This window comes from Leptonotus elevatus, chromosome 5 (genome assembly GCF_054856555.1).
Source record: "Leptonotus elevatus isolate MCC_2025b chromosome 5, RoL_Lele_1.0, whole genome shotgun sequence".
NCBI classification, from domain to species: domain Eukaryota; kingdom Metazoa; phylum Chordata; class Actinopteri; order Syngnathiformes; family Syngnathidae; genus Leptonotus; species Leptonotus elevatus.
The window spans coordinates 4,044,509-4,066,892 of record NC_141243.1 but is presented as its reverse complement, the minus strand read 5'-3'; the positions used below and the strand labels follow the sequence as shown (position 1 = coordinate 4,066,892).

The 22,384-nt window shown below is 40.5% G+C and overlaps 4 protein-coding genes across 6 annotated transcripts; 2 read left to right on the top strand and 2 right to left on the bottom strand.

The window, feature by feature from the left end:
- Window positions 1–561: 561 nt before the first annotated feature.
- Window positions 562–3,669, bottom strand: isca1 (iron-sulfur cluster assembly 1). The gene is made up of 4 exons (XM_086076498.1): window positions 3,369–3,669; window positions 2,324–2,377; window positions 2,102–2,207; window positions 562–1,204 (listed from the first exon to the last, which is right to left on the bottom strand). The coding sequence occupies exons 1-4, from the start codon at window positions 3,519–3,521 to the stop codon at window positions 1,056–1,058; spliced, it is 462 nt and encodes a 153-aa protein (XP_085932624.1). The 5' UTR covers window positions 3,522–3,669; the 3' UTR covers window positions 562–1,055.
- Window positions 3,670–4,438: 769 nt separating this feature from the next.
- On the top strand, window positions 4,439–11,462 carry rsrc2 (arginine/serine-rich coiled-coil 2). Of its 3 annotated transcripts, none has more exons than XM_086076493.1 (10): window positions 4,439–4,583; window positions 5,509–5,650; window positions 6,375–6,415; window positions 8,068–8,225; window positions 8,322–8,462; window positions 8,532–8,648; window positions 9,551–9,627; window positions 9,926–10,215; window positions 10,364–10,453; window positions 10,527–11,462. In XM_086076493.1, the coding sequence occupies exons 1-10, from the start codon at window positions 4,539–4,541 to the stop codon at window positions 10,710–10,712; spliced, it is 1,287 nt and encodes a 428-aa protein (XP_085932619.1). In that variant the 5' UTR covers window positions 4,439–4,538; the 3' UTR covers window positions 10,713–11,462. The 3 variants fall into 3 exon arrangements, with proteins under 3 accessions (XP_085932619.1, XP_085932620.1, XP_085932621.1); XM_086076494.1 differs by lacking the exon at window positions 4,439–4,583 and adding an exon at window positions 7,651–7,724 and having other exon boundaries at window positions 5,546–5,650; window positions 8,045–8,225; XM_086076495.1 differs by lacking the exons at window positions 4,439–4,583; window positions 5,509–5,650; window positions 6,375–6,415 and adding an exon at window positions 6,435–7,724 and having other exon boundaries at window positions 8,045–8,225.
- LOC147173404 (uncharacterized) lies at window positions 11,274–13,880 on the bottom strand. Its single transcript, XM_086076496.1, has 4 exons — window positions 13,588–13,880; window positions 12,872–12,998; window positions 12,653–12,786; window positions 11,274–12,420 (listed from the first exon to the last, which is right to left on the bottom strand). The coding sequence occupies exons 1-4, from the start codon at window positions 13,699–13,701 to the stop codon at window positions 11,794–11,796; spliced, it is 1,002 nt and encodes a 333-aa protein (XP_085932622.1). The 5' UTR covers window positions 13,702–13,880; the 3' UTR covers window positions 11,274–11,793.
- Window positions 13,881–14,095: 215 nt separating this feature from the next.
- On the top strand, window positions 14,096–22,277 carry zcchc8 (zinc finger, CCHC domain containing 8). Its single transcript, XM_086076489.1, has 15 exons — window positions 14,096–14,261; window positions 15,106–15,314; window positions 15,396–15,435; window positions 15,516–15,590; window positions 16,090–16,195; window positions 16,342–16,419; window positions 16,699–16,802; window positions 16,913–16,978; window positions 17,088–17,148; window positions 18,370–18,500; window positions 18,581–18,723; window positions 19,371–19,477; window positions 19,777–19,863; window positions 20,007–20,115; window positions 20,639–22,277. Exons 2-15 carry the CDS (start codon window positions 15,125–15,127, stop codon window positions 22,051–22,053), a joined length of 2,712 nt encoding a protein of 903 aa, XP_085932615.1. The 5' UTR covers window positions 14,096–14,261; window positions 15,106–15,124; the 3' UTR covers window positions 22,054–22,277.
- The last annotated feature ends 107 nt before the right edge of the window (window positions 22,278–22,384 follow it).

Sequence of the window (22,384 nt, the reverse complement as noted above, 5' to 3'; positions counted from 1 at the left end):
TGGAACTCGGACACCCGAAATTCCTTGCAATGCGTTTAAGAGCTTAGGCGTGGAATCGGACTATAAAGTAACGGAAATTCCAAACTATTACAAAAAAAAAAGGTTTTAAAAAAACTAAACTACTTCCCTAAACTGAGTATCACTGTATTGTACTGTACTGTATTCGAATAGTCTTCACATAAATTAATACATAACATTATTAGTTATTTTGAGCAAATTTCAAGTCTGTATCAAACTGGTGGTCCTTGAGCCTTTACATTAATCAGTAACCAAGTAGCGCTCAGTTTCAAAAAGGCTGGTGACCCCAGATCTGAACACATCCGTCCAGCCAAGGAACTGTGTTGAAGTATGGGGAGGAGCTTCTGTTAGACAAGAGCATGGGAAAAGTGCTTTGGTGCAATTGATAGGAAATTGTTAACCTTTTTCAGAGTGACAGCGGTTTTATCACAATTTTTGTGTGTGATTACGGTTTTGATTTAGCAAATTTTGTGTTTGCTTTCATTGGGATTTTTTTCCCTCTCATTTCATCAACCTTATCTCCTCTCATGTGATACATACACAGGCTTTCTACATTGCTTTATTGTGCGCTTTTGTGGTTCTGGATTCATTCACACTCTTTATATTTACACACAGAGATAAATACGCTTTGTTGTTTTCAAAGGACTATACAAGCAATTTTCAAGACACTTCTGTTCCATTTTGCTTTTGTCACAAACGTAACACTATATCACGAATTCATGTGAAAATGTACAATAACGTGCATGTCGCTAAAACAGTAGGCTGCCACTTGAATTAAAACAAAAAAAACACTCAGCCAGGTCCTTGCGAGGTTAGAGATGCAAAGACCAAAATAAATTGACACACTTCAGAAGAACGACAAAATCAAACCAAGGGGTTGTGATTGCAATAGGTTGCATTACGCGGAGGCTTCACAAGCATGTGTGCGTTAGTGTGTATAATCTGCAGTGGTCAAAAGACTGGCTCCATGGTCCATGTGGAGTCTTTTTTTGTTTGTTGGTTTTGGACGGGACATTGTTTTGGAAGGTGGGCCGCACTCAGATGTTGAAGCTCTCTCCGCACCCACACATGCCTTTGATGTTGGGGTTGTTGAAAACAAATTCGCTGGACAACTTGGACTCCACGAAGTCCATCTCGGTCCCCAGCAGAGTGAGCTGGGCTTTCTTGGCGATGAACACCCTCACGCCTGACACGGTGAACAAAGAGGAAAAACAGCATAGCACAAAAAAAAGAAGAAGTTACTTTTCAGATAGGATAAACAATATATGCCCGGCTGTGCATATTGTCATATTAGCTCTATAAAAAAAAGTGTTGCTCCACCGTTTGTGTTCAAATGTCTGTCATTTTTAAAACAGCGACTGTTGATGCTAACCGTTAGCATATCAAAAGCGTTGAGCATTGTTTGCTAGCATTGAACTAATTACGCTTTTATAAGGAAAAACTATGATGTTTTAAATACACAATGTGTAATTTTTCTAAAAATGAAAGTCACAAATATTATGACTATTTAAAAGAAGAAAAGAAAATTGATCCAGAACTCATTAACTGCCATTGACAGCTATATACGTCAACAATTCATTTTAACTATTTCTATTAGTTAAAAAATGTTTTCCTACTTTTGTTAACAAGAGTATGAAAACCTAGATTTATTTATTTTTACATTTAGAACAGATATAAAATTTGTGATTAATCGTGAGTTAACTTGTGAAGTCATGCGATTAATTACAATTTTTAATCGCCTGATGCCCCTAATTTTTAATAATCTTTTCTATTTTTAAAAAAATATTATTTTTTTTATTTTTTATTTTTAATAATCTTTTTTTTTCTTTTAAAGAAAAGATTATTAAAAATGATGGCCGTCCGGCGATAACTTTTTTTTTTTAATTGGATGACTTCACGAGTTTAACTCACGATTAATCACAAATGTTATATCTGTTCTAATACAATAAAAACAAATCTAGGTTTTCATACTCTTTTGAACAAAAGTAGGAAAAAATGTGAAACTAATACAAATAGTTCAAATTAATTTTTGACGTCTATAGCCGTCAATGAGAGTGAATGAGTTAAAAACAAGACAGCTCACCATCCTGCTGCACCTCCTCGTCAGAATTTTCCTTCTGCTTGGTGTAGTCCAATGTGTACGTCAGCCCATTGCAGCCACGCGTTCTCACGCCAACTTTCAGAGCAATCTGGCAAGAAACACTAAGGTTTAATCACAAAATCAGGGTTTCCCTGGTAGCGGTTGTTTTTCTTGCTTATCGGATCATGCAAATCTCACGGGGAAAAAAATTGGCACATTACTCACATATTCCGGCTTGTCCAGCAACAAATATCTAATCTTGTTCACAGCAGATGGTGTCTAGAAAAACAATCATAATTTAGAACTCACAAAAAAAATTAAAATGCATTTCCATTCCAAAAGCCATAAGGCATCATTATCAACTATATCATTAAGCCATGACAGCTTGGATGTCTTTACGTTTATTGTATCCTTATTAATAATTAATTGCTAAAAACTTTTTTTTCACAATTAACGGACAACTAATTGATTATCAAATTAATCGATAATGGCAGCATTCCCTGATTTCTAACCGATTATGTCCTACGCTAAAGAAAGAGAATTTTAACTTTTTACTGTTGATTGAAAAATCTGTGATCGGAAAATTTAACTTAATTTGACACCAACTGCGTGGTGATGGTGCTATTTTGAAAAACATGTTGTTGTTTTTTAAAATATATTTTAAAACAAGAAAAATGAAATGGCCGGCTATTGCCGGCTATTATTAGATACATAAATTACTTTTGTGTTTGCTTATAGATCGATCTGTTGACGCACATAACATCTTTAAAAAATCTCAAAATTGCATCAGGTAGTGCAATAAACTACGCTTTCTGACCCAACAAAAAAAAACGTCGTGCCATTACTTCCACGTCTATGACGTCAACAACATAAATACATCCGAAGTGCATTGCTTATAAACAACTTATTACATACTGTAACGACAGAGAGGCTTTGACAGGAGAATTTACGCATTGGTGACTAGTTAGCTTAGCACACAACTAAACTGCGAATGCCGTTACAAAACAAATAGCAAGTGCAGGTAACAGCAAAGCTGCCGAGTTTCATGTGGCGAGTTCAGCCCGACAAATAGTTCAATACAGTTCCAATCGTAACTGAAGTCATTAATAAACAAGAATGATTTACAATCTTGTCGTATTTCGGCATGTGTTGCATTACGTCACATGCGTCTGCTAGTTTAGCTTAGCTACGAAACAATGATGCACAAAACAGTTTCCTATAGTCAAGAACTCCTCCGCATATAGTTAATAGCAAAGGTTTATGGACTTACCAAGGTGAGCGCAGCTCTAGTAGGAAGGATCTTTCTTTTACTGACCGCTCGGACGGTCGCTCGTACCATGGAGGCAGACATGTTGATCAAGTGAGCATCACAACAATGAACTGCGCATGCGCGCAGAATATGACTCGCTTGTCCTATGACCATGGCCGCGATGACGCAAGTGATTATTTAATTTAAAAGCCGCACATATAGCTTTCCGTATTGTTTCAACTCATGTTATGTGTTGTTTTTTTAAATTACCGCTTACTACAGTGGTTAGGATCACGCTTTACAACTGGTCAAGTATTTGTTGTGAAAAAAGACTAGCGTCCCTGTAGCGTCATAAAAGCCATTTCAACCAATGACGTTGCTTGGTGAAGTCACGTTACATAAATGTGCCCAACTGCATTTCAACGTGACGTTTTAATCGACCTTGTCAAAAAAGTGTAATTAACCCAAAAATATTAAAATAAAAATCGTTGTTTATCGAGTTTAGTTAGTATCTTACAAAGTCTAGGTAGAAAAAAATAACGAGCCTACCTTTTTTTCCCCACGCATTGAACCCAGCCACCACTACACTCGTCACGCCAATAAATCTGAATACAACTAAATAAACAGATATGCAATAAATAAATAAAAATATATGAATAGATCAGCTAGGAATGGAAATTGTCTGGCTTTGTGTACGGCATTTTGGGTATTCGGAAGTTCGTCCCCAGCCGGAAAAGTAACTAGTTAGGGTGCCCTTTCAGGGTCAGGGATGAGAACTTGCCCCAAATGGAGTAGTTCAAGTATCATCTGGTCTCGTTTACGACCTAAATCCAGATGTAGTCCAGATTTTAAACAGTACAACGTACTATTTTTAGAATGTCATTGATCACACGCGCATTAGCGTCGTAAAACAGGTTTAAAGTAGGTTGCCATGTTTGTTGTCTTTCAGGTTTTTTGTGTGTCTTAAAAATAATGTTATAAGCCGATAAAGCCAAATAACCAATTATAATTACTTTTATTTGAAACGTTTAATGTGTTAAATGTGTGCGTATTGCTACGGACTTCTGCTACGCCAATTCCAGATCAGCCATTGACCAAAATAGGTGGCTTCTTTCATTAAACCTGGCAACCCATCACGGCTCGCTAGTCGCTAGCTAAGCTACTTTAGCACCCGAGTCACATTTGTCGTCGATGAAAAAGCCGAGCGTCTCGAAAGAGCTCGCAACTAGTATATCTGTAAGTACAATTACAAAATAGTATTCGTGTTATAAATTGACACAACATGACATCAATGACTTAGCGACGCGTTAACGATGTTGTTTAAACGTCGTGGTTCTTAAAAATGGCGAATAATGGATTTATTTTGACCGTAGAGGCCTAGTAGTTACGTCAAGTACCTCATAGGCGGTGTTAATGGCCAACCTAAGCGTTTTTTTTACCGTCAATATCGTAAACTATTATTTACTTTGTTTGTTGGTTGTTTGTCGGTCGTTTAGATGAAGACACATGAAAAGTGTGATGCAGTTCGTTAATAACGTCGTAAGCCACGAACGTACTACTGAGGAAAATGGCTACATTGCTAATTATGAATTAGCTACACACACAAATATATTTGTCTGACACTTTAAAAGTAACAGCAACGCATCCGGCAACCGAGAACGAGCAAATTTACAGTTAGTGATTTAGTAAAGGCAGTGGTTATTTTGCCGTGATCGGCAACTCCCCTGCTTGCAGTTTTTTGTTGTTGCTTGCACCCATATAATCTTGGCCTGTCGTTAACATTAGAAATATATGGGTTACAGTAAGAGTGTTCAATTGAAATGGAAGCTAGTTTTAACAAATAATGCTCACTAAACATGAATACTAACCTTACCAACGTAAATGCAAACATTCTGTCAACCATACAGACAGCCATTATAGCACCCATAATTCGCTTGGAACACAAAGCAAAAAAAAAAAAAAAAGAGGGTCAAATTACTGTTTGTATAAAATAATAATTAAAAGAAAACAACATTGTATGGGGTTTATTTGCATTGGGCGATTTCTTTAAAATGGCCAGCTGTGTTGATTTCAATTTCTGTACATCAACTTGTCTGTGAGACAATGAGTTACACTGTTTTGCCACCGATTAGATTTTTTATTTTATTTTATTGAATTTCAGGCAAGTGGCGAGTCTGTAGACAATAAAAGAGCAAACTCGCCGATTCATCACAGCAAAAGGCACAACATGGACTCCTCCAGATCGCCCAGAAGCTCCAAACACCACCATTCACGCTCAAGGTCTCGCTCCAGGGACAGAAAACGTAAGTAACAGAAACATTGACTTTGTGTTTTACCCCCTAAATACTACTATTCAAGCTAGTTATTAAGACCTGACCGATTCTCATATTTGCTAGAATTAAATTCTGATTACCCATTAACCCATTTTCATGCAATTTTTAACCTAACAATTTGAGAGAGAAAATTTAAAATAATAATACTAAGTACCTGGGACTGAATGACTTGACTCTGAAAAAAACATTTAAAAACGTTTTTGGTACTGAATGAGTTGTAACTGACGTATTACAAAAAATTACTCAAATAGCTTAAAACTTTGTACTTATTTTGATACCTCAACACATACAATGATATCGATTAAAATTACAAGGATTAGTTTGACTTAAAAACAATGTAAAAATCTGCAAGAATTAGACCCTTTTGGGGTTTTGTTTGAATGAATGTCATATTGGTCACACATGTTGGCTGATTAAATGGGCAGGCTGATCAATGCGGGGCCCTACTATGTATAGTTGTAGAAAACCAGAGAGCTGCTCAGGGTCAAAATCAAGCACTTGTATCGCCAAGAGAAGATCGATAATCTAACAGTTACTCAAACTTTGGCTTTGTTTTGCCATTGAGACGTCATTTTAACTAGTTAGGTATAGCCAACTAACAAATCACAGAACTGTCTGCAAGTGAAAAACAAGCAATTGTGAAGCTTCGAGCTACTGCCCTCTACTAATTTGCTCTCATCTTGTCATTTTCCAGGGAACAAAAAGCACAGACGAAGTCGCAGCAGGAGCAAAGAGGTAACTAATCACCTGCTTCATTCCTTTCAATTAAAAGCACATTTTGATGTGTATTTTTTTGAAACACGTCAGTCGTTAGTGGTTGTAAACTAGGCAGGCGGTCATGGTGAGTATTTGATCAGTGGTCCCCAACCATGGATCACAAATATATTACGGCAATATTACTGCCGTATTGTCACTGGCGTCATATACAGTGCATTCAGAAAGTATTTGCAACATTCATTTGTGCCACATATTTTAAGGCTTTATCCCATGTATCAACTGTTATTGTAATCAAACTATTATCTATTTGATTAACTCATTTGTTCCCAGCCATTCTCACTGAAGCAACCCCCTTCGCTCCTGGCTGTTTTACTGGATTTTGACAGATTTTGCAAGGCCCACAGAATACTGTGTTCTATTGTTATAAAAACATGGAACCTACCAAAAGAAAGATTAGAGTCTCTTCTTTAATCAGTACATTTCTATCTGTTTCCGTTTTGCAGCAATTCACATTAGAATATAGCTAAGTTTCACCATTATTCACAAATCTGTTAAAAACAGTGGGGAAAATAGCTTTTTTTGCAACATGGCCCTGGTCGATCTCTTATACTCTGCTGCCACCCGCTGGCCGTTTTTGCAATACGTACCATAGCTTTAAGTGTTCTCTTCAGTTCAGAGGCTGCATCAAAGCCTTCTGTATGCTCTAGCATAAAAAACATATGAATACGTTTTTGGGACCATTGGGATATTTGAAATAGAACGTTTTTGGGAGCAAATGAGTTAATCATTTCAGCCCTAGAGTATTGAGAAAAGGCTGTGGATGCTTATGTGGATACAGTTTCTTAGTTTTTATTTGTAATGAATAGACAAACATTTCTAAACAATGTTTTTGATCTGTTATTAAAATTAGCTATGAGTAGAATTTTTGAGAGAAAACCCCCTGATTGTTCCATTTTGGAACAAGGCTGTAACAAAAGAAAATGTGGGAAAACTAAAGCAAGTTAATAGTACTTTCTGGATGCTCTGCATATATAGATGGTGGGTATAAACATTGAAAAACAAAGGTTGGGGACCCCTGAGTGAGATGGACAAAATTAATTCAGAAAGGAATAGATGAGCGTAGGTTTGACATTTCATCCTTGGATATGTGTTATATGCAACCATATTCTGTGGTGATTAGATATTTATTTTTACTTTTGTAAAATTGTGTGCATAGACCACATGATAACATTTCTACAATAAATCACACTCAGCGTGCTAAAGCATGAAGAGACTGAACAGAGGAGCCTGCTGACATAGCAAAATAATATGTCTACTACGGGGACAGGTAACTATTTGCTATTCAAACACATTCATGTCTTTCACACTTTTCATATGTATTCTTAATTGTAATGTATTTTTTTTTCTGACAAGTTTTTGTATAAAGTGCTGTCTTGTATCCATTCACATGGACACTGTAGTACAATGTCATGCTACAATAGTCCATGATTGTGAGGGTGATAGTTTGATTAGGACATGCTGACTGAAGGTTCCAAATATCTTTCCAGATTTTACTCAAATGCTTTTGTCACATTTTCTGAATGTACAAGCAATTGATGTCCTTGCAAGCCATGGTACTAACTCTCTGTTGCACTATTTTCCTGAAAGAGACCCACTTCTTCTTGAAACAGGCACGAAAGAGAGAGCCGGAGAAGCAGACCAAATCGCACAAGCAAGCAGACGAGCACCACGAGAGGCTCTCGGCCGAGGACGGCGACGAGCGGTCGCGGCGCAAAGACAGGAGGTCGCCAAGGGGTCGCAGTTCGTCCCGGTCGCACTCGCGAGAGAGGTGAACTTGGCCGTGTGGTTATTGGCTTGAAATGCAGCTGTGCCTTAAATCGGTGGCCACGCTTGTAACTTGCAACTGGTCTGTTATTCCCATCAGGCGGCATCGCAGCAGGAGCCGGGAGAAGCGACGCGCCTCGCGGTCGCACAGCCGCGACAGGAAGAGGAGGGGTCGTTCGCAATCGCGCTCCAGATCCAAACACCGGTACCATAGTAGGAGCCGCAGCAAGAGCAGAAGCAGGTGCGCCCCAGCATATGACTTATTATTGCATTCATTTCATGATCCAACGCATAATTGTGTTCGCACCAGGGACCGAAAGAAAAAGGGCGAAAAGGTGCGCAAGAGGAGTCGAAGCGGGTCTGCTAATCCGCCTATTTTCCGGGCCCGGAACACGGCCATGGACGCACAAGAGGCCCTAGCCAGAAGGTAAGCGCCAAACAGGAGGCACAAAATAATCTCAAGGACCAATGCCTGAAATTGAACTGGAAGTCGGCCATTTTGATTTGAAGCGTCCATTTTGGGCGAATAGCAGGGTTTGTATTTTGACTTCTGCAATCCGTATACTGCGGTTAAAATATGATTCGTTTTTTGACATTTTCATTTGGCTTAATTTTGTTTTGGTTTTCATACACCCTGAAGTTAAAGGTTAAAGTAGCACTGATTGTCATTCCCATCCATATGTGGGGTGAATTTTTTTTCTCCGCATTTGACCCATCCACTGATGGGAGCGGTGAGCAGCAGCAGGGGCTTGCGCTCTGGGATCATTTGGTGATCTAACCCCCCAATTCCAACCCATAATGCTGAGTGTCAAGAAGGGGGGCAAATGGGTCCCCTTTTTTATAGTCTTTGGTATGACCTGGCCAGGGATTGAACCCACAACCTCCCAGTCTCAGGGCGGACACTCTACCACTAAGCTGACTGAGCTCTTTTTATGTGATTGAGCACCCACACAAAGCACATGCAACTTGGAGTGTTTACTTTGTAGAATAAAGGGCAGTTAATTGATTCAATCTTTTTTGGGGAGGTCACGTCGATTATTATTTAATAATGGCAAGAAGGGGACCTTTCAGCTATGTTATCAGAAGCAGTTTGACTTTTTTAACGGCCAAATAAAGATCCAAGTGTGTGTCTTTTTTATTTTTTTAAAGACAAACAACATGGAAATCAAGAAAGAACATGTACCGAACTTTGCCTTCCATACGTTGTCATGAGTCGTCAGTTTGACCACACTAGTGAGGACAAGCACTATAGAAAATAAATGGCTGGATGTTTAGTGTGGTTCCAAAATGTCATTTGAGTGGTGCTATTTGCTTGCGTGTCTTTTGCAGGTTAGAGCGAGCCAAGAAGCTCCAGGAGCAGAAGGAGAAGGAGTTGTTAGAAAAACGTCAGCAAGACGTTATTGGAGGTGAGGTTTTTAAATGGCTGTCATTTTACAACGGTGCCTTGACTTAGTTGTACCCCAATTTTTTGATTTACGAGCTTCAGATACGTCACCACTCGAGTGAAATGGGAAATGGAGAGCAGTTGAAAACAAACGCAAACAATCAAAACCTGCTTGTCCTTACATTGATTATCTATTTTTCTTGAAAATGTGACACATTTATGAAAAAATGTGTAAGTTGAGCTTGTTGACGGAACAAATAAAACTCTTAAGTGAAGGTACCACTGCATTTCCTTGTGCTGAGACGTGTATTTGTTCCCAGGAACCTCCCCAGTGGCGGCCGCGGACGCGGCCGCCCCCGCCCCGTCCGCCGTCTCGGCCGTGGCCGCCTCGTCCAACCACGCCCTCAACGTGGCTGCCCTGCTGGCGTCGGGCACGCAGGTGACACCCCAGATCGCCATGGCGGCGCAGATGGCGGCGATGCAGGCAAGGGCTCTGGCCGAGACGGGCGTGGCCGTGCCCAGCTACTACAACCCGTCCGCGGTCAACCCCTCCAAGTTCGCCGAGCAGGAGAAGAAACGCAAGAAGCTATGGCAGGGCAAGAAGGATGGGGTAAGACTCGCTTTGTGGTAATAAAAAAAATAAAAAATTGATAGCTTAAAAAACCTGATTGTGAAAAAATAAAGACCCAGTTGAGTTGATTCATCTTGGAAATGTTATTACTTATTGTCAAAGTGAGCAAAGTCTTTTCATTTTCCAGGACAAGTCCCAGACTGCCGAGTTGTGGGAAAGTCTCAACTTTGGCAACAAGGACCAAAATGTCAAATTTCGCAAATTAATGGGCATTAAGGTAAATATTTTTCCCCAGCCAGCACGTTCCATTACTGTCGACGTGTTACGAGTCCCGCCATTGATCCCACCAGGATGACGACGAGGGGGAAGCGTCCAAGCCGCTCAACAACGAAGGCCTGAAGACCCTCCAGAAACAGGAAGAGATGTTCCGCAACCTGGACGTCCAGTACGAGATGGCCCGATCGCAGACGCACACCCAGCGCGGCATGGGCCTCGGCTTCTCCTCCATATTTTCTCGCGGAATGGATTCCATGTAGTGGGACTTTGTAATTTATTCCTAGATGGTGTAAATAAGAAGTCCTATCAATGCATACATCACTCAAAATGGACATTGCTGCTTTGGAATACAGCTGTGGTAGTATTTAGTTTGTTTTTACACATGGAACAATTAAGCTACTCTCCAAAAAAAGTTTGGAATATTGGGCTTTTGAGCGAACCTAGAATGCCCTTTACAGCAGGGGTCACTTCGTCACCAAAATTAGAATTAAAATCACAATTTTTTTATTATAAAGTCACAATTTCGATTAAACAGAAAATCAGACATGGACATCCTTGGAAAATGTTGTCAAACGGCAACATTGCTGCAAAAAAAAAAAAAAAAAGCACTGAAACATTGAGTGCATTGCAAAAGTCTAGAGGTCAAAATAATTACCGGTAAGTTCATATAGAAAGGTTGATCATTCTGAAGTTTCACCCAAAAGCCCAACATCCCCAACTTACCGAGAGTAGTGTGTGTTTGGAAACTGCGGGGGGGAAAGTGTTAATGTGAATTGTTTTTTAGTCTGTTAAAAAAAAAAAAAAAAGACCCATGAAAATCTCAGAAATGTTTGGAAGGAATGTAAAATATCCTGAAAACATTTTACATTTGTGTAGCATATTTTTTATTTAGTTTGGCCCCTGATAGCAAAGAAAAAGGTGTCTGCTTACTCCTGGACTTCCACAAAAAAATAAGCATGGGAATAAACCCTAAATTCTAACGTACCTCAAATAAATTACTGTCAGAAGGCTTTGATTCTTTTAATTTGTAAGTACAGTACAGTGGTTCCTTGAAGTTCTAACAAGTACGCAGCTGTTCCAATTTATGGGGGGGGGAAAGTCTCCTAAAACGTGTTCTCGTGTTCGTTCTTTAGACGACTGTACTTGCGTTCTTAACATTGACAAATGATGAAGCAGAAGAAAATGCTCTGGTATGGTAATCGGTGAGCAAGATGTTAACAGCAAGAGTTCCGCAGTCTCATTGAAGCTGCTTTCTGCCTGAAGATGGTGCCCTTTGGAATCGTTCCTAACCAACCAAAAATACACCGGAAATTTCCCATCCCTTGTCAATCCTAAAAGAATCTACTTGCAGATGAGAGTGGAATATAGCACATGTGCCACTCCGGTGATGAGGTTGTGGTTGGCGAACTCCAGGATTAGGAGCAGGATGGGGTACTCGCTTCGCCTCTTGGTCCAGTCCTCCTCCCGGCTCAACCCCATCCAGTTCAGCAACAGCGTCCTCATGGCGTCCGGGAACAGCTGCGCGGCCAACTCCTCAGCTGGCGGCAGCTCCTCGATTTTCTGGATGTGGCGCTCCTTGAAGGCCTCCACCTGCCGACTGATGCCGGCGTGGGCAGCGGCGAACCGACGGCCCAGCCAGCCTGCCAGCTCCGTCTCTGCTGCGTCCCGCCCTTCCGCCGTCCCGTCTAGGCAGCGCTCCGCGTGGTCTAGGAGGAGCAAGGCCGGCTCCAGGTGTTGTTCTGTGAAGTTTTTGGCCGCCAGTTTGTTGTTTAGGCTCTGGAGCTTATTCCTAAAGTCGGTTAAGCTTTTAGAGCTGTGCTGTGTGGAATAAGAGTGATCTGATGACATGTCTCTAATAATAGTGTTCCCGGGCGATTGGTCGTTGGGGATTTCACTCCTGGCGTCCAGTCGGTCAAGCCTGTAACTAGTCTTCAGCGGGATGTCGTTCATCTGAGATTTCCACAAATCCTGCAATAGGGGACATATAAGGTCACAGTGATAGTTTGTCATTTTGTGGAAAAATATTTGTTCATTGAAGACGTCATATGAATTAATATTAGGGTAGATGCAGATTCCAATATTTGGCGGAAGAAAATTCTGATAACCTATTAACTGGCCAATTAATTAAATTTTCAAGGTGAAGAGAGAAAAAAACTGGCCAGGGAGATTGCCATGAGCCGCTTATGTGATGCAACCCTACCTGGAAGTTGTCCATTACCGCCAGCTGCTCCTGCTTGGAGTACATATCAAAGGCGATGCGGAAAAGCCCCTGTATGTTATAGAACCACAGGCCGCTGTTGGACGCCGCCACCTTCAACCCGCGGAACCTGAATTCTGACAGATCAAAAGCCATATAAGAAGCCTGATGTGATGTCACAAATCCTACTCCAATAGATTATTTTGATTTTGTTGCGTTTACCTGAAGGAAAGTAGATTTTGGTAGCGAGGCCTTTCCTGGAAAACTTGGCATGATGCCTTGGATGGTTTTCGGCACGGACGTCTGTGTTGGCCAAGAGGTCGGCACCGAGAAAGAGAGGAACTGACCCCTGAAACAAAAAACAGTTTTCAAACAAAATCTGTAAAAAACAAACAAATTGTAGAATGTAAAAAAATGTGGACAGATTATCTAGGTTTTAAGCTTTTAACTAAGGAGCTTGCTTATTTTGCCGCATGAAAACAATGTAGGCCTACTTATTTCACTAAATAATAATCTCATAATGGAATTTTGTTTTTTTCACATTCTTTAGGTAACTGTTAATATCGCAATAATATCGCTATCACGATGTCCAACAGCTATTATCGCATATTACATGTTTTCCAATAGCGTACCGTACATCCCTATCGTTAAATTAGGGTGACCAAATGTGTCGTCTTGGGAGAACAAATACATTTCTTACGTCCTGTTCGGGCGTCCGAGGATTTTATAAATTCATGAAAATGTCCGGTTGGCATTGCGTGAAGTACACTGTGTAAACTGGGAATGGTCACCCTTTTTAAATCAAACTAAACCGGTTAAAACAATGGCGAATTTTTTTTTTTACCAAAATCTAACAAGTCCACACATTCATTACCTATTCATATTATTCTGTCCACGACTGGACGTTTAACATGGCTGCACCAAACTTCTCAACGTACCTTTAGGGGACAGTCTGTAAGTGTGAAAGAGGACTGGTTTACCAAGTAAATGTAACGAAGTTTCCTCGAACCTGCGTCCCAATGCGGTAATGACAAATAGCTAAGGTTCGACATTGTGGTCTTAAAATACTTGCAGATACGTTTTACAAAAATACAGAGAAAATTCAGTTCTACGTCTTGATAAGGCTCACTTGAACAAAAACACGATAACTAGCGTCACAGAAGTATGGTAGCCGATAGGGGACAAAGATATACTGTAAACCCCGGAGTTTGATCTTGTAGGCTCCATCGGCCAACTATAAATGTGAGTATATTGAGAACCAGACAATAAAAGGGCAGGACATTTTCATATTGTAACATTAAAGCAACTTACTTATACATTTTTAGTATGTCCTTACTTTATACAGCAAAACAAAGAACACGCCTGAGGGTAACGTCACTCTTGAAAAGACAACATTTATTTTTGTTCGCAGTCTTTTAACCACAGACTTGAAGTAGATGGGATACGCCCCTTTGAGCTGCGTGCCCACGGCAAGGCTAGTAGGGGCAAAGTGTTAAGAGACTTCCATGCTTGTGTACAGCACGAAAAACGAAAGTAAGAAGTATGCCTGCGCATCGTGATTCATATGGTTGCACAAAACGCCGTCGAGGAAATTGTGAATAACCTTTTACAGGTAAGAATATTTTCTACTCTTTTTTTTTTTTTTCATTTATTCAGTGTCAAGAGCTTCAGTAGCTTCTTGGCTACTAGTAAAAATGTTGTTCTCTGCTTGCTGCAACAATAACTGCCCTACGGGGAGTCGGGGACACTTTTGATTTGTGATTTTAACTTGAACTAGCATCTTGACAGCCAAATACTAGTTGATCAATAGTAGCTTTAGTAGCATAATGGTTGAAGTGAAGGGTGATTACTTTTTATTACTATTTTTATTACTTACATGTGTAACAGAAAAATAACATAAAATATTATTTGATTATCTTTACAATTAAAACTTTAATTCTAAAATATACATTAGATTATATATATATATATATATATGACTTCACATTTATATGAAGTCATATACTCATATATGCTCCGGTGACTGATATTTGGATTTGACATGAAGATTTTGAGTCTTTGGACCTTAAGAGTAAAATGTAACTAAGATTGTAGGTTGCATTGGTAAAAAGCATTTTTCAGCTTTTTTATTATTATTTTTGTATTATTAAAGATTGTGTCATAATAGCGCATGGTTTGACCAGAAAATCAACCTCATAAAAATCGATTGAGAAACGAGATAATTGTAAACGTTAAACGTACATGCACTACATAACACGTTGCCCCCACCAAGGTGGCCGCCACATACGCAAGTCACCAGCGCGCTATCGTACAAACTTGTGGTGAAAACACAACTAGCCAATAAGAGCAGCTGTTTAGGTCACATGGTCGGGGATGTCACATATACCATGTGACATACCCGACCAATCCCAACCAACACAAGGTATTTTGCCAACCCTCTTACTCTCATTGACCAGGGATTTCAGTTGGGCAAAAATGGCTGAAGTCGAATTTGGAGACGCTGAGCTTTTTGAGCAACTGGATGACTTCGTTCCGGCCCCCACACACATTCGTTTCCTGGACCAAAGCGACGCCGATGCGTTGGAGGACGATGAAGAAATGCGGAGGCTCCGGAGCCGCCTGGACGAGTGCGACGACTGCATTGAGAAGCTAACGGAGGAGAATATCCTTCGCTTAGCATTTCCGAATGCTAACTGTAGCTAGCTAGCTATTGACTAAAAACTAACCTTAACTTTACCTTCACATAAAGCTTTGAGGAGAAAGTTGACTATCCTGACGCGGCCCAGGTGACAAGATGACGCGATGGTGGTGGGGATGTAATTTCAAAGTGTTGTGGCTAATGTTGTTTCTGTGTGTTTGCTTTTAGCGGAATGGCGATAGAAGATGTCAACATCGACGGCCCCATCGCTCAAATTATTTATTCCAACAATACCATAACCAAGTAAGTTTTAAACTAGGTTTCAAGCTTGGGTTAAGATTTCAGACCAGTGTTAAGGTTTCAAGCCAGGAGTAAGGTTAGGGTTATTTTTATGCAGAGGCGGATTTACCATTAGGTAGGGCTGAGCAATAAATCGAATTAATTCGATACATCGTCATTTTAAAAGTCAAGTCCAAATGTTTTTCTGAGTTATAATTTTGCTCAAGTGGCAGAATGCTTTATGTTAACAATAGCTACCAACTACTTAATGGTGGCATTTAAGCGCAAACTATGAATGTTAAGTTTATGTTTAAACTTATTTAGAATCAGTATACTTTATTGTTGTCTGAACATTTTGCACAGGAACTATTTTTGAATGAATGAAACCTTTAGATAAATGTTTGTTGGGTTTATTTGACTAAAATCGAAAATATTATTTATTTATTTTTTTCAATGACTAAAAGATTCAGAAAAAGTCCTTTGTTCCCAAAAAGCCAGTTCTGACTGAGACTTTCTTTCATAGGCAATATCGTCAAGAAATCGAGGACTGCGTGTGTGGCGTCATACTGAGACGCCAAAAAGAGGCAAATCGCAATAGACGCTCGGCATCATCATACCTGAAGCCTCAGGTGTGTATGTGTGTGCACGCACATGTGTGTAAATGCATGGTTGTATAAATGTCGTGCGTGTTTGTAGATGTTGCATGTATTTTACTTTTAGTCTGACCCCCAAATATAAATATATATTTTATTTTATTTTTGTATCTTTTGTGAAGCCGTCTTCATTTGCCATGGATGAAGACCCGCAAAAGTTGACCTCCACTAGCGTGAGAACAACCACCGAAGCTTTTAAAGTGAGTACATACCAAAGTTATTTTAGTTAACGAAAAGGAACGAAAAAAGTAAAATTGAGAAAACATTTTTGTTAATGAAACAAAATAAAAATGAAAATGCTTTTAAGAAAATGAAACCGAGGGAAAAAAAAAATCTAACAATTGTAGCTCACTAAACGACTAATCAGTTATCAATAGTAGTTGTCAATGAACTTGATAATCAATTAGTTGTCTCCTAATCATTGCACCTCTACTCCTATTAAACCCAGTGTGTATGTTTTGTTTGTGTGTGTGTGACAGGTGGTGGGCAGCGTGTTGTACTTCAGCAGCTTCAGCGTGGACAAACTGGGACAGCCGCTTTTCAACGACAACCCTCAGCACACCAACGGGTGGGAAGTGCCAACGTATCTTAAAGACGCGGCTGATCCCGGACCAGTTTGGAGCCTTGAAACGCTCACTTTTGTCGTTGCCTGTGTATTCTTGATCAATTGTCATTTCCTTAAGTGGCGCATAGCTACCAGCAGATCTTCAACCAGGTCATCGGCACGGATGGTCAAGACATAGAAGTGAAGGACAAAAGGTGGGCTGGAAAAAACGGTTAAGGATCAATTGAAAATCTGGCATCGAGCTCACTCGGTCACTCGATTAAAATTGTAAATATTTGATTTGACCATTTCTGTGTATTTCAGGTCCAAATCTATGTGCTTTAACTGTGGTTCAAGTGCTCATCAAATAAGAGACTGTCCCAAGGTGAGTCAACACACACAAATGCCACAATATTAGGAACACTTTTATGATAAGACAGTACAGTGGTGCCTTGAGGTATGAGTAACTCAACTTACTAGTAGGGTCTGACCGGTGTGTGTGTGTTGTTTTTGGCTGATGCAGGTTCCGGTAGTTTGGCATAATTAAATTCTGATGACTTTTTATTATTTATTTATTTTTTAATTATATAATGGATAAAATAACTTATTTTTTGGCCCCATGACACTTAAGACAATGAAGATATGAACTATTTACAGGCAGAACATTTGACTAATTTACAATATGTTGTTCTAAAGGTAAACAAGTACTAAAAGACTGAAAAATTTGAGTTATTTTTAGAGTGGGTTGAACGTCATTACATATTTATCTTATATTTTAATGTGAAAGAAAAAACAATTAGTCAGTCGTCAAGACATGGATTGTTTCAAATAGGGCTATGCAATTAATCTAAATTCAATTACAATTATCACACAACACAATCACAAAATCAGCATAACCGTAAAAAAAAATAGTAATACTAATTTTGAGTTGTTTAAATTTATACATATGCACCTTTTAACATTTTTAAAATAACTAATTGAATAATTAATAAATTTTCGTTTCGTCCAAAAGGAACTTGCATAATTATAGTGTTTCAAAGAATTATATTTGCCGTAATTTTTTTTACATTTAAACATTTCTTGTTTTGAAAAAAAAAAAAAAAAAATGACCGCCCTAATCGTGATTTCAATTATTACCAAAATAAACATGATTAATATATATATATATATATATATATATATTCTTCATAATCGAGCAGCCCTAGTTTCAAAATAGGATTTCAAACCTGGTTTGGGTTTCAAATTGTAATTTCAAAACAAGGGTTAAGGGTTTTAGCTCATTCACTGTTATTGAATAGATATGAGGTCAGCACAGTTTGTTAGCACATTGGAAGAAACGACTTAGTTTTGTGCAACCTCCCTTTTTCCTACTTATGGAAAATGATGATTATAAAAGAACGGAGAAGGGCATAATCCAAGATTTTGTAGTTTTTTTTCCTGGTAAAAGTCTATTCTTTCAATTGGTAGATTTTGTGTATATAATCATTGAACCCAATATCCTGCGAATCGCGAAAAGATCAAAATGCCCTAAAAATGGCTATTAGTAAATGAATGAAATCAGTATCTCATACAGGATATAATGCTGAATAAACATGTGTGTTGTCAGCCGAAAGACATGGCGGCCATCAACGAGAGAAGAAAGGAGTTCAACCAGAACCAGACCGGGGTCAGCAACCAGCGTTACCACGCAGAAGAGGTGGAGGAGCGCTTCTCCAAATACAAGCCGGGAGTCTTGAGGCACGGATTGCTTGTCACACACACACGCTTCCGTTTGAGCAAAGCTCCATTTGTAAAGCGGCATGTGACGTTTTGTGCAGCAAGGAGCTTTTGTCCGCGCTGGGATTGGACGCCAACACCCTGCCGCCTCTCATCTATCGCATGAGGCAGCTGGGATACCCGCCAGGTTGGCTCAAAGAAGCCGAAATGGAGAAGTCCGGGTTAACGCTCTACGACGGAAATGGTACGATTTAGGTTTTATGATCGGTGCATTCCCGTTTACCTGGAATATATATACTGTATAATATATACGGTTTTCCATTATACGTTCTAAAATCAGGGATTCATCCTCAAAACTTTTGACCCAAGTCATGTGCTCCCTAGCTGTAACTATTGAAAGTAAATTCTCCAATGAATACAAATTTCAAAACAAAAGATCAATAAATACAATAAAATGCTAATTTCTTTTAACAACAGCTTTATTTTGTTTAGATAAATGCCACATCACACATAATGGCGGTTTCAAATAAAATGGTAACATACTGTAGGGCTGTGCCTTTAATCTATTAATTTGCATTTACTTGTCCGGATTTTTGTCTGTGTGTTATGTTTGCAAAAGCAGGGACATGTGGAACATTTGAATGTCTAGGCTGTCAGGAAAAACTTTTTAACCCACTAAATCTGTATTCAAAAATATTTCAGTTTTTTTCTGTGGAAGTTGTTCAAAGTTAATGCTGGGGGGGGAAATAGTTTCAAAGCTTCTTTGGTATCAAGAGAAATAAAATAGCATAATTATTTGCTTTTTATATAAGAGAAGTGGGGGGGAAATCGATTCGAATCAGATTTGTGTGAAAGACAAACTCATGCAGTGTTGTGTTATTTCTTGTCCAGTGTCAAATGACAGCAGTATGACCAGCACACAAAAAGTCTCTTACGATGTTTCCAAACTGGTGGATTTCCCAGGATTCAATGTGCCCGTACCACACAAAGTCAAAGATGTAAGTTAACCTACTTTTTATTTTTTATTTTTTTGGAACTACAATTTCTTGAAAATGTGGGTGAAAACATTCCTATGAATTATTAAGTAAAGGTGTGATTGTATAATGTTGTCACTGGATTGCAGTTTGACTTTGATAAAATTCTGCTGGAAAAAAAAAGGCTAGAATGAACCATTATGGTGTTTCATGGTCATTTGCCTTAGAAAAAGAATTTCGTCCAGGAAAAAAAAAATCATATGTAATTATGATGTTTTGTTAAAGGTGGAAAAAAACCAAAAATATTTGTTTTTCTCTTTTAGGAATTTATGCACTACAGTTCAGTTCCCATGCAAAGCAACCACTTGAAGCACAACTACGCCGCTTACCTGTCCAGCCACTTTTCTTCGGTAACCCCAACTATTTGATCAGAGATGTGCCTCGTCCAAATATGCAACTCACAGCTTCATACGATAATGCTTTTGGTTCTTCTGTAATCCCCTCACTTCAGTTTTCATTAGCATATTATTGTGTAAATGTCATCTGTCAACAGCCAGACAGACTGAGCAGCAAGCGGCCCCACGAGTCGGACTCGTCCCAACATCTCAGGAAGAGGCCAAGGTCCAGCCATGATAGCAACTCCGACATGGATATCGAATCAGGTAAACCGAAATTGCTAGATCTTAATTTGAGTTTATTCGTCAGGCTAATTATCTGACCTCAAGGCGCAGTCGTCTTTGGCTGCTATAGTGCAGAAAAATATGTTTTTTCTAAATTGTTTCCCCTGTAGTACAATAAAGTGTAATTGCACCTCCACAACAGTAGGTGGTAGTGGCGCTCTCTAGGGTCATAACCAAATTTAGTTGCGAAGAATTGCATTATCGTGACTTAAAGGAAGCTGCTCCCTTCACTTTAACAGTTCCTTGACACCAAGTGGCTATAAGATGGCGCCAAAGTGTCACTTTTGGCAGATATATTGGCAGGAGCTTGTCATGGTTTTTGTGGAAACTTTCATTTATTCATGAATCGGTTTCCACTTTTACAACTTTTTTTTTGTAATGGCAGTCATGCGTTTCATTTTATTTGCCGATTTAAGCTATTTGCGGTTGGTCCAAATGTATTTTCCCCCTGCAACTAGCGTGGTCCATTCCACTGTAATAACAGTTTGACATTCTTGCCGATTAGATCCCGGGACTCCTTACCACACACCCCGCCAGAGCGACTTCCACTTCGAACAGCCGCTGGCGCCGGGCTCTCCGTGCCTCAGCTCACCGCCGCCTCTACCACACGGCCCACCGCCGGCCACCCCCACGCCGCCGCCCCTGCCCAAAAGCACGCCGCCCCCCACATCAACCAACAGCTCCCCGGCGCCGCGCCAGCCTCAATGGGTGGTGGTGGACGAGACGGAGGCGGCGAGGGAGGATGAGCTCACCCTGGAGGAGCTTGAGGAGCAGCAGAGGCTGATCTGGGCGGCGCTCCAGAACGCAGACGCCGCCACCAGTAGCGACCCGGAGACGCCCGCGGCTGGGACCCCCGGGGTGGGGTCGTCCAGACAGTCCACGCCGGCGCGAGGCGACTCGGAAATGGAAAGCGTCGAAGAAGTGGGGGGCTGTCGGGAGGGGAATCAAATGTTGCCTGGAGATGTTTGTCCTCATAATGGCGGCACACCAAGCCCGGCCGGACCACAAGAGGGTGGCACCCTCAGCCCTGCTGTGACCAAATTCACAAAGGATAACTCTCCTCCAGCCATATCTGAAGACGACAGCCGTCAAAGTCCTTCTGCGCTTAAATCCCAAGTAGACCATCCCAAAAAATTCCAGGATGAAAGCCCCGAAAGTCCTTCTCCACTTAAATCACAAGAGGATAACCCCCAAAGTCCTGGTCCAAGCAAATCCCTCGAAGACAGTCCCCAAAGTCCTGGTCCAAGCAAATCCCTCGAAGACAGTCCCCAAAGTCCCGGTCCAAGCAAATCCCTCGAAGACAATCCCCAAAGTCCCGGTCCAAGCAAATCCCTCGAAGACAATCCCCAAAGTCCCGGTCCGAGCAAATCCCTCGAAGACAGTCCCCAAAGTCCCGGTCCGAGCAAATCCCTCGAAGACAATCCCCAAAGTCCCGGTCCGAGCAAATCCCTCGAAGACAATCCCCAAAGTCCCGGTCCGAGCAAATCCCTCGAAGACAGTCCCCAAAGACCCGGTCTGAGCAAATCCCTCGAAGACAGTCCCCAAAGTCCCGGTCCGAGCAAATCCCAAAAGGACAGTCCCCAAAGTCCCGGTCCGAGCAAATCCCTCGAAGACAGTCCCCAGAGCCCCGGTCCGAGCAAATCCCTCGAAGACAGTCCCCAGAGCCCCGGTCCAAGCAAATCCCAAAAGGACAGTCCCCAGAGCCCCAGTCTAGTTTCCCAGGATGTAAACGGGACCTCCTCCAAGGCTGTGGCTTCCAAGGTGTCGGTCGTTCCCCATCGGAGCCGCTTCGCCGAGGGCATCGTGCCTTTCGAGGACACGCCCGAGTACACAGAAGTGGCCGAAGCCACGGGGACGTATCTCCGCATCAGAGACTTGCTGAAGAGTTCGCCTCGGAGTTTAGCCAAGAAAAAGAACTGATAGGGGGGAAGAAAAAAAAATTTGTTTTTGGCTCATGTTTTTACTCACGATTTTTATGTACAGTGTCTACAAGGCACAAAGGGATGTCAGGCAAAACGTTATTTTATTGTTGCATTTTATCAATAGTTGTATTTGTAAAAATGTTAATTTTGGGGGGGGGGGGGGTCGTTATACATCCGTCTTGAAGTAAACATGCCTGATTTGCCTCAGCGTTTCTATTGAAACCAGTGTTTGATTTATTTATTTATTTATCTTTCCAAATATTCATCCAGACAATCACAGGGCATACATTTACAACCATTCACAATCAATATAGTGGATATAAAGTCTA